The sequence below is a fragment of the Cryptomeria japonica genome, chromosome 2, assembly GCF_030272615.1.
Source record: "Cryptomeria japonica chromosome 2, Sugi_1.0, whole genome shotgun sequence".
In the NCBI taxonomy this organism is placed as follows: domain Eukaryota; kingdom Viridiplantae; phylum Streptophyta; class Pinopsida; order Cupressales; family Cupressaceae; genus Cryptomeria; species Cryptomeria japonica.
Genome location: NC_081406.1, coordinates 647,614,603 through 647,626,906, shown reverse-complemented (window position 1 = coordinate 647,626,906; position 12,304 = coordinate 647,614,603). Strand labels below are relative to the sequence as shown.

General features: G+C 37.6%; 1 protein-coding gene across 1 annotated transcript; it reads right to left on the bottom strand.

Annotated features, from left to right (window-relative positions):
* Positions 1–1,258: 1,258 nt before the first annotated feature.
* Positions 1,259–2,881, bottom strand: LOC131055830 (uncharacterized; the record flags this gene model as incomplete). Its single annotated transcript, XM_057990161.2, has 1 exon — positions 1,259–2,881. A coding segment is annotated over one exon (1,623 nt), but the record flags the coding sequence as incomplete, so codon positions are not given.
* Between the last annotated feature and the right edge of the window lie 9,423 nt (positions 2,882–12,304).

Genomic DNA, 12,304 nt, shown 5'->3' with positions numbered 1-12,304 from the left:
TCTGACAACAGCAGTTTATTTATATTTGATTTAATAATCAACTTTATTTATTGATTAGGATGAGTGCTATTTTATTATTATATTTGTTTTCTAATTACTTTGGTTTTTTTTGTCAATAATAGAATATTGTAAAAGTTATATTATTATTTGATAAATAAGAAATTAATATTAATATTTAATAAATATAAATTATATATTAAATCATTTTTAATATTATTATTAAAAAATTTATTTAGTTCATTTTATTCATTTATTTGGTTATATATATAGTTTTATATTTTAATTGTATTATTATTATTGAATTCCATTTTAAAGCGGAATTATCATGTTTTGATTGTTTAGATGGGGACATCACGCTCAAGTTTCCCAATTTTTCAACTATTGAATCTAAATATGGTGCTTGAATTCTGCAAGGCATTATCCATTACTTGTAATTGACTTTAAAGCAACAAAATTTGGTCATATAATTCAAGTCTTATCCTCTCTAGAACAGTGGTGTGGCCTCCATATTCCCATGAGTCGTGAACCAACAGGATTATTTCCTGCTACGAGTCTATAAAAACCCTGATAAGGAAATGTGAAATCAAAGCTCCAGCAACTGTCAAAACTCATCTCCCAGATCTTAAAATTGCGGCTATAAAATCCACAACAATCATGACTCTACGAACTGCAAAATTTGAGTTATTAAATCTGTGAAATTGGGGCTCTGAAATCTGAAAAATGTAGCTCAGGGACTTTACAAAATCATTGCTCCCTTGTCACAAAACAAATTGCTTGTGCATGTTTTATTCTGAAAGAGTTCAACACCTTATGCCTTATTAATCCCACAGACCTATTTTGATCATTTCTTGGCATTAACATAGTTTCATTTTTTCCTTTCTCCTTCCCTAGCCTATAGTTTTATGCCTTTTGAATCACAAAGGTCCATCTTTATGAGATCTAAATCTTCCCCAACACAAGTTAAACATGCAAAGAAAACTCTTCTAATAACATCAAACTCTTACATTGACACAAATAAATACCCAAATGTAAAAAGCAGCATCAAATATCACAAAGAACATAAGTCTCAATTCCAGATTCTAAAAGTCAAAAAGCAAATATCTAGAACCAAAATGCCATTTTTTTAAATTTAAAATTTCAACACCACCTTGACCAAAATCTTGCATATGAAGAATATCAAGACTTCCTAGTTAGCCTTAAACTTGTCATTCTCATAGTAGATTAATTGAACTAAGTGACAACTAACAAATATTTTGATTTAGTTATTAATTTGACAATTACAGAAGCTTATAAAACGATTTTTAAGAAATAAATGAAGACAGAAAACTCTGAAATGCGATCTTGTTTTCATCATCCCCATATGCTTAAAACATTCATTAAATTTTGATTCTAGAAATATTAACTTACCTGAGTTAGAAATAACAACATCGTCAATCTTTGCACAGTTGTGAGGTCCAGGCATCACAGAATCAGATTTCTCCTGCTTTTCACTTACCTCTGTAGGCTCACACACTTCAGATCTCTCACCTCCAGCTCGAAAATCCATGATTACTCCATTAGCTAAAGAGTCTTTACTTGAGGTGATGTCTGCCACAGCTTGATCTACCAGTAAAGCATGTTGACTATCTTCACAAATACTGACATTATGTGGTTTGTCTCCCCTGGAAACAATCTCACTTCGTTGTACACTTCTTGCAGTTTCCACAAGAACTTCAGATTCAGCTGCTCTACTCTCAGCTCTATTCACTGAAATGTCATTTCCACAAACTTCACCATGAGCATCAATCTGTGTAGCATTAACACTCATGCCCACACTAGTACCACCTATTCTACCTGTACTTAAGGTTGCAATATTTGTTCCTGTGCCCTCCTCAATGCCTTCATCACTCTTGCACAAATAGTGAGGAATGTTATCTACACTATCTGTTGAATTTTCCTTCCTATCACGGTAACATGTATCAACTGCATTTACAGAAGAAAATCCATGGTATTCACTGCTGCCAAGTTCCTGAACACACCTTTCACCAATGATGGCTCCATCACGCTTTCGTTTGTTTCTAGTGTTGCCATCTGTATCATTGACCCTTTCAGATCTATTTCCTTCAATTCTCTTACGCTTTGATGACCCTGCAGTGTCAATCCCTTCTCTGTTGATACTTATGCTTTCTGTAATGTCTCTTCTGCTGTTTACAGAGTTGCCATGCTGTCTGGTAAATTGCATTTTTTCCTGAGCTTTGGGTGATTCAGTGAAGGTAACCCTCTCGCCAACTTCACTGCCAGAAGGAAACCCAGCTTTAAACTGTGTAATAGAAGGCAAGGGAAGCAATGAACTGCTATTTTGTTTAGTTGGTGGAAGGCCCCCTGCTATTTTGAGGCTCAAATCCAGAACTCGTTCATCTGAGGCATTCTTTTGACAGGTACTGGTCATACCTTCACCAACATCATCCAGGTGTTCTTTGCCTTTGTCTTCACTGGTTGAAATTCCACCAATGCAACTAGCTGCACTTAAACCACACACTCCACTCTCATTTGTTTTTTTGCAAAAATTTTGTGATTCAACTGAATCATATGTTAACTGCAAAGGCCGATAAATTGTAGAGAAAGTCCACATTCCCACACTAGCTCCACAAAGAGTGCAATCAAGAACAATGGAAGCTGGGTCAGGCATTTCCTGAAGGCCAGCATATTTGTTTATTGGTGATTCTGCTACCTCAATTGCTCGAGACTTGGAACGAAGAAGAACACTAGGACTATGAGCATGGGACAGGCGCGGTGATGCTTCTTTAACAATCTCACTTGAGCAATCCTCACAATCAACAATGTAAGGAAGTAACCTTGGTTCCCAACCACAGAGACTGATAATCCTTTGAGCCTGTGTAAATTATACTATTAGTTTTCACTATTTAGAAACCACACAATGGTCAATATAGATTACAGTTATAGAGCGAGGTAAAATGTTTATTAAAACCGAACATCACTTCCTGTTATTCTCGAAATTTAAACAACATATTCTATGCCCTGTGACGAATAATGCAAAGCAGTACATAACACTAAAATACATTATGTTATGTGCCATAGGCCATAAAAAGCATGCCTAAGGCATTGTGTATACATAAAATAATAAACTAGCTCATCTTATGTGATAATCTATATCTTCTTTCAAAATGTGCAATTCAACAAAACTCAATTAAACATAATCTTTCATATGAATTCAACTTCGCCCCTCTTCAATTACTCCCCATGATTGCATTCACATTACTAGGGTGTATGTCATATGTTCCATAATATTCCCCCTGATTTGATTCATTTTGTGAGTATGTGTATCATGTAAATTCCATAATATAGGCTGCTCCAAATGTATTTGTTGTAATCTGTAAAACCCATGTGCCCAAAACAAATTACTTTCGTACAAGTGTCATCACCTTAGTGAGTTGACTTATTTGCCACGTTTCAAGTCAATCTACATTAACCCATATTTCATAAGTGTTGGTTCACAATAAACTATCTCTCATGGGCAAAAATCATTCACTGGGAACTCACTGCATTTAGGTGATGCTCAAGTGTGCTTAACCATATAGTTTCTTGTAATCAAGCTCACTTATGTTATGGTCCACCAAATATTGTGCTTTAAAACCATTCATGCTCATGAGAGATGGGCTATCGTGAAGTTTGAACCACAATTCATTAAATGTGGGTCAATAATCAGAATGACACAGCCAAATTCCAAAAATCATATCAGAAAACAAAACAATAATTCACAAAATACACAAGTCAAAGCTAAGCATTCATCTTAGAGCTATATATGCAAACTACTCTTAAATTAAATAATGGGAAATAATGTTGAAGATCATCTTTAAGTTGACAACACAATTAAGACACACCTTGGACTAGATAATAAGGCCTTATAAGTTATATACAAGGGATTTAGATGAGTACCAATTGGGCTATTAAAGTGTAGAAAGATATTTAAATGTGGGTCAATAATCAAAATGACACGGCCAAATCCCAAAAATCATATCAGAAAACAAAACAATAATTCACAAAATACACAAGTCAAAGCTAAGCATTCATCTTAGAGCTATATGTGCAAACTATTCTTAAATTAGATAATGGGAAATAATGTTGAAGATCATCTTTAAGTTGACAACACAATTGAAGACACACCTTGGACTAGATAATAAGGCCTTATAAGTTATATACAAGGGATTTAGATGGGTACCAATTGGGCTGTAAAAGTGTAGAAAGATATTCCTGGAAAAGACTTTGCTAGGGTTTGAATTCATGTTTTGTTCAAGATATCCTGATAAAAGAAATGTTTCTCATGCCAAGGGTATAAGAAACATTTCAGCAAAATGATATTACTGCTCAAGATTTTATCCAATGCATAACCAAATGGAGATTGCAAGAAAAGAAATCAACAACTCAAAAAAATATGGAACAGAAGAATTAAACACTTAACATGGTGTTTAGAAATGCTTTCAACAAAAAACTCCACCAAGAAGAGAGACCAAGATCTATATTATCTTCAAAATAGAGATTAAATACATTCCTTCCTTCTCTATCTTCAATCCTTCAACACTTGCAAACAATGTTTTTTCTACTCTTGCCAAATACACACATTGACTACCACCTTAAGGCTTGTTTATCTAGCATTTTCACCCCCTAAATGAAGCAGCCAAATTGGTTATCAAATCCCAAGGTCGAGATTAAATACATTCCTTCCTTATCTATCTTCAATCCTTCAACACTTGCAAACAATGTTTTTTCTACTCTTGCCAAATACACACACTGACTACCACCTTAAGGCTTGTTTATATAGCATTTTCACCCCCTAAATGAGGCAGCCAAATTGGTTATCAAATCCCAAGGTCTCCCTTGGATAAATCGAAGCATTTAACGCATATATAATGTAGGATGCAATCATTTAACTCACCTACCAAATTTGGACACCTGGTTGTTTTTAGTTTCTAACCAACTTGGTGATTATTGTTTATAACCACAAGTTGTTTTTATCTTTAATAATAGCTACCAAAAAATGACAAAACTATTAATATTATATTTCCCTAAGTTATTAATGCTCAATAATGTAATATATTGTAATTTTAGTTTCTTATTAGAAACTTTCTATTTTGTATTTCTTTGTAATTCTTTATAATGATCTTCGTGATCATTCGTAAATACAACAATAATTTTTTACCAATTATGTCACCATAATATGGTATCAGAGCAGAAAGAAAATTTTTGTTTTTTATAAAAAATTTCGAATGAAATTTTTCAACAGTGAAAAAACAAATCTAGGGCCTGGATTTTTTCAAAATTCGAAATTCAAATTTTTTTCTAAAGGGTTTTCTTCCAGGCAATTTTTTCTACTGTTCTACTACAACGCCATTAATCCTCTGCGCGTGACGCGATTTTTTCCACCTGCAAATTTTTTTTCTGCCATTTTTGGACAGAAATCTGCATTTTCGATTAGGGTTTTAACCCTTCAGATCAAGTCGAATTTTTTTTTGATTGCAGATTCTTGGTTGGTTTTTCGAGAGCTCAACTGGGTTGTTTTCAGATTTTGTGGGTGCATCGTTTTTTGTGCCTCGAATTTCATGCCAGCAGATTTCAATTCTGATTTCAAATTCTTTCTGGGATTTTCGTAAGGCTTTCTAGGTTGTCTTCGAATTTTTCTGGATCAGCCGAATTTTTTTTTTTTAAATCCATGTCAGTCGTACTTCATAATTTTTTTGAAGTTTGTACCTATATCTGCCTCTATTTTCTGCTTTGGGATTTGCGCTTTGTATTCTGTGTTATTGCCTCTTCTCTGATTTTCATTTTTTGTGCATTGGGAAACGTGCAAGATGGCATCATTGACCAACTTGATGTTGGAAGGCAGTCGGCGATTTAATGGCAAGAATTATAACACCTGGAAGCAACGCATGCTGACTATTTTTGAATATCGTCGCCTTGATGATCTTGTTTTGGGAACAGAATCTCGTCCTACCACAGCCGGGTTAGATCAGGACAAGTTTGATGACCGAAATCGAGAGGTTGTTGTGCTTCTCAAGCTCTCTGTCACAAATGACCAGTTACCTCAGATTCCTTCTAACAAGTCAGCCTTAGAAATTTGGAAGCATCTGAAGGAGTTGCATGAGACATCCAACAAAAGCCGAGCGTTCTTTCTAAAGAACCAGTTGTTCTCCATCATGATGGATGAACGCATGTCCTTACAGTAGCATCTCACAAAAATAAAGGACATTCGAGATCAGCACAAAGCTATTGGTCGGAAAATGGAGGAAGAGGATATGGTAATCATAACCCTGAAAATCCTACCAAAATCCTATGAGCACTTCATAGAGACTCAACATTACGTCTATGAATGTTGATCTGAAATTTCCAGTTATGCACCAAACTTCTGCAGCAGGATCACTAGAAACAACAATTTGGTAGCAATGCCACTTCATCCTCCTCTGAGCAAGCCTTTGCAACCAAATACTTTCACAAGGATAAAGGCAAATATCAATCATCTCAGTCCTCTCAGTAGAAGGGCTTTAGTCAGTCACAGGAAGGCTCGAAAAAGAAAAAGGTTTAATGCAATTATTGTCACAAATATGGCCATCTGATTAAGAATTGTTACAATCGGATAGCTTCCAAACAGCGAAAGCAAGGAGGGTCTCAGCCTAAGGCCAATGTCGTTGAGCACACAGAGCAAAAATAGTTTGCCTTCATGGCTAAAAGACCTACAGACCATGCGAAATCTTCTGCTTGGTACATTGATTCTAGTGCTTCTCGACATTTCACTCATTGGTGTGATTAGTTTACAGAATTCACTCCCTATACTGATTCTGTTATTTTTGGAGGAGGTGAGGAGTATATAGTTGTCGGCAAGGGCAATGTTCAGATACAGTCTCGTGGGAGGAATCTCATATTCCTCAATGTGTACTACATTCCTGGCATGGAACTGAACCTTCTCTTTGTGAGTCAAATTATGCGACATTCTCCTCAGCTTGATGTCATCTTCATTGCACATAAGTGTTCTATTATTGATCGTGTGACACGCACTACAGTTGTTGTTCATATTGAGGATCATGGCCTTTACAAACTTGTGGATACAGGTGATTCTCTTGAGCATGCCTTCGCAACAAAATCCTCCTCTATAACCCGTCCATGGCATCAGCGATATGGTCACCTGAACATTCACTATCTTCCCTAGCTTGTTCGGGAAGACTTAGTACATGGCCTACCTGAAATTCAAACTCAGAATCAACGAGTTTGTGAAGCTTGTCAGGTTGGGAAGCAGCACAGGACACCGTTCAAGGATGGTGACTCATGGCGAGCATCTAAGGTACTGCAGTTGGTCCACGCTGATGTATGTGGTCCAATGAATACTACTTTTGTTACTGGGTGCAGGTATTTCTTACTTTTTGTTGATGATTACAGTCGTAAGATGTGGGTGTACTTTCTTAGACAGAAATCAGATGTGTTTCCTGTATTTTAGAAATTTAAGACCTTGGTAGAAAAAAGAGTCTGGTTGTTCTATTATTACTCTTAGGTCTGATAATGGGGGGAGTTTTGTTCTACTGCTTTCTCCACTTTTTGTGATACACATGGCATAAAACGTCAATTAACCACACCATACACCCCTCAACAGAATGGCATTGTAGAACGTCGTAACCATACCATTACTGAAATGGCTAGGTCTATGTTGGAACACAAAAATATTCCTAAGAAGTACTGGGCAGAAGCAGTGTTTACTACAGTCTATCTCCTTAATAGGTCTCCCACTCATGTTGTTAAAGGAAGACTCTTGAGGAAGCCTGGACTGGTCGCAAACCCAGGATCAGTCATTTGAAAGTTTTTGGCTCACTTGCATATGTTTCGATTCCAGATGCGAAGCACTCTAAGTTGGATTCCACGAGTCGGAAGCTCATGTTTACAGGATACAGTGACAACCATAAGGCCTATCAGCTGATTGATGTAGACACTGATCATCTCATCTTCAGTCGCGATGTTGTCTTTGATGAAGATTGAGGACCATTTCAGCTTTCCTCCTCTGAGCAGAATTCTGAGGATCCACCTTTGAAGGCTTCTGATTTAGGTGTTCGTCTTCCATTTGGTTCACTTGATGGGAGGGATGATGCAGACTCTAAATTTGATGATGCACTACCTAAATTTCCTCCGGATGATGCTAATCTTCCACCTGTTACAGATCCTCTTCCACCTCCAGTTCCAGTTATTCCTCCTCCATCTGATGTTGGCACATCTACTCTCCGGCCTAAGTAGTGGGCTAAGACCATCAGTGATCTTCGTCCTGATGAGCTCATTGAGGGTAGATCTTCCAGAAATAAGGGCAAGCAGCAAAATACAGTTAACTTTTCTCTCATGGCCAACATTCATAGTATTTATGAGCCTCAGACTTATACCGAAGCAAAAGGGATTTCAAAGTGGGAACAGGAAATGGACGTAGAATACCAGAGCCTTCTGAAGAACAACACCTGGGTTCTCTCTGATCTTCCTCTAGGGAAGAAACCCATTAGCTGCAAATGGGTCTATAAGGTCAAGTATCATGCAGATGGTACCTTGGATAAGTACAAGGCTAGATTAGTTGCTTGAGGATTCACACAGCAGGAGGGCATTGATTATGAGGAGACATTTGCTCCTACTGCCAAGATGAGTACCATTCATCTTCTTCTCGCTATTGCAGCTCAGTTTGGATGGAAAGTCCATCAAATGGATGTTAAGAGTGCCTTCCTCAATGGTCAGTTGCAGGAAGAAGTCTACATGACGCAGCCTCCTAGTTTCAAGGTTGTCGGCAAAGAACATCAAGTATGTAGACTCTTTAAAGCACTCTATGGGCTTAAACAGACTCCTCAAGTGTGGTACATTAAGATTGATCAGTACTTGGTTGCTCATGGTTTTCAACATTGCCCTTTTGACAGTAATTTGTATATCAAACACTCTGGTGATGATATTCTCTTTCTTGTTGTCTATGTGGATGACTTGATCATTATTGGCAGTTCAACACATTTGATTGTAGAAATCAAACAAGATCTATGCAAGGATTTTGATATGACAGATTTGGGGTTTCTCCATTATTGTTTGGATGTTGAGGTTTGGTAGATTGATGGTAGTATTTTTATTTCTGAGTCTAAGTATGCCAAGAACTTGCTTGACAGGTTTTGAATGCGGGAATGCAAACCTGCTTCCACACCTATGGAGACTGGCTTGAAGTTGTCAACCAAGTCTGATTCTCTTCCTGTAGATGAAACACAATTCAGGCAACTAGTGGGCAGTCATCTATCTTACTGCTACTAGACCCGATCTCAGTTTTGCAGTGAGCTACATTTCACGCTTCATGACAGCCAACAAGGCTGATCATTGGGTAGTAGTGAAGCATGTGCTGCATTATGTGAAAGGCGACTCTAATTATGGACTTCTTTACACTAGGAGTCATGATCCTAGACTCGGTGGGTTCACAGATTCAGATTGGGCAGGCTCGGTTGATGACAAGAAATCAACCTCTGGATATGTGTTCAGTTTGGGATCCGGTGCAGTCACTTGGACTAGTAAGAAGCAGCAGACAATGGCTCTCTCCTCGACAGAAGCAGAATATCGGGGAGCATTTAAGGCCATAGATGGACTACTCGCCGAAAACTCCATGAGTTTCAAAAACTCGCCGAGTTTTTGAGCTTGGCAAGTAGTTACCACTTCTACTCGCCAGAAAACTCACCGAGTTTTTGGCGAGTTTTTGGCAAAAACTCGGCAAGTCCGAGTTAAAAACTCGGCCGCCTGGGTCTCTTAGCCGAAAATGGCAAAACAATAATGCATTTTTTGTTTTTTGATTGTGTTTTGGGCTAAGAAGGGGGAAGTGGACTTGTAGAGAGTTGGAGTGATTTTTGAGTGATTCCAAGTGGATTTGAAGGGGATTTGAAGGGAAAATCAGATTCCCAGGTAAGTTTTTGCATTTTTTTCTATGCTTTTTTAAAACAATTTGTTTATTTTTTGTTGCATTTAGATGGATTAGAAATGATTCCTAGGTAATCTAAATCATTTCTAAGTTATTTGCACAAGATTTAACACTAGATTTGACAAGTTTTGTTGAATTTTCACAATTTTTTTTGAAAAATCTAGTTTTCAAAAAAAAAATTCAAACCCTACTTTTTTTGAAAAAAAACTTTGAATGATGTCTAAATTTATTTAAACTAATGTAGATAGTTTGCTAAATTGTTTAACTAAAATGTTAAAAAAAATTTTCATTTTGTATGTGTAGGTTAAGTAAGCATTAATCATGGCAAGGGAGCAATGGCCACTAGATCCATGCCCATCTGGATATATAGGCACCCGTCCTAGAGGTGCTAGAGATGGGGCATGGAGGTATGCCTATGAGGGACCTGATCCTGGGTCAATTATATGCATAAAGTGTAAAAGAATACTTCATGGAGGCATCAACCGCCTCAAATACCACCTTGCAGGAATAGATATAAAGTGTGAGAGAATACTTCATGGAGGCATCAACCGCCTCAAATACCACCTTGCAGGAATAGATAGGCATGATGCTAGAGCATGCCCTGGGACCAATGAAGAAATAAAAGGACAAATGAATGCCCTACTTGCAGCTGGGGAAGAGAAGAAATTGCAAAGGGAGAGGGCAAATCTAGCCATGAGATCAGCCATAGCTGAATCTCAAGGTGTTTCTGTTGACCTTGAAGAGGAATAAGAAGCACTTGAGGGCATAGTGGGCTCTCGGCATGGCCCACGTATCCGCAAACCCACCATCACCTCACCCATTGCTTCTACTTCCTCTAGTAGAGTACTTGGCATTTTTCCACTTCCATCACCACGAGCAGGGTCCATAGGTGATTATTTTGTGCCCAGGAACACACCTGGAGCACAACCATCATTAGAGGCCACTGGATGGAATAAGGAGGTACATGAGAAAACTGACATTGCAGTAGCTGATTTTTGGTACTTCAACAACATTGCATTCAATGTGGTGGAGAATGCTTATTGGCTGAATTTGGTGACTGCTATGACAGTTTCAAGAAAGGGGTACAAGGCCCCTTCTCGCAAGGATTTGAGTGGGAGGTTAGTTAATTACTACATAGTCCACTTGATTTCATTTTTAATTATTTTTTAGATTTCTTGTTTATTAAATCAAAATTGTGTAGTAAGACCTAATTTCACTTTGCACTTACAGGTTGCTCACAATGGCAGTTGATAGGACAAGAGAAGTGATGGAGGATCAAAAAATTGAATGGGCAAATTATGGTTGCACCATTCTTTCTGATGGGTGGACAGATGGCAAGAACCGCACCATCATCAATTTTTTGGTTACTTGTAAGGAGAATGTAGTATTCTTGAAATCTGTTGATGCCTCCAACAAGGTGAAAAATATAGAAACGTTGGCTGGAATGTTGGAGCATGTCGTCATGGAGGTGGGGGTAGAGAATGCGATGCAAATAATCACAGATAATACAGCAACATATGTGTCAACAGGTAGAATTTTTTTTAATTATCACCTTTAGGCATTAGCAATATTTTCATTTGTTGTGGCTTTGTTTTACTTGGTTGCATATTTCTTAAGAATAAATTCTTCTTTTGCAGGAAGAATCCTCCAAGAAAGGCACCCCACTCTTTTTTGGACACCTTGTGCAGCACATGTCCTTGACCTTCTCTTGGAGGACATAGGAAAACTTGAGTGGGTGACTCCAATTGTGGAAGATGCAAGGAGGGTCACCAAATATATTTACAATCACCCCTGGATCCTACATTTGATGAGACAACACACCCAAGGGAAAGATTTGGTGAGAGCTGGTGTCACAAGGTTTGCAATGATTTTCTTGACGTTGCAAAGCCTTCTTGCTGCATTGACTTCTTTGAAACAAATGTTTGTGAGTGGAGAATGGCTTAACTCACCTTATTCAAAGAAGCCTGAAGGAGAGGCTGTCACATGCATAGTCTTCGACAGCCAATTTGCACAAAGGGCTGTAGAGATTGTGAAGGTTAATACTTTAAAACTTTAATTTTTAAATTTTAGTTATTCTTGATTCAAGTCTCTCATTACTAATTTGTAACTTCATTATTTAAATTTTAATCTTTTTGTAATTTTTACTTTTCAATTGTAGGTGTCAGAGCCCTTGGTTCGAGTTCTTCGCTTGGTGGATGGGGATAAAACCCCAATGGGATATCTTTATGAGGCCATGGATAGGGCCAAGGAGTCTATCAAAAATTACTACAAGGGGGATAGGCTCAAATTTGATCCCATTTGGGAAATTGTTGATAGGAGGTGGAACAATCAGCTCCACCAACCCATTCATGC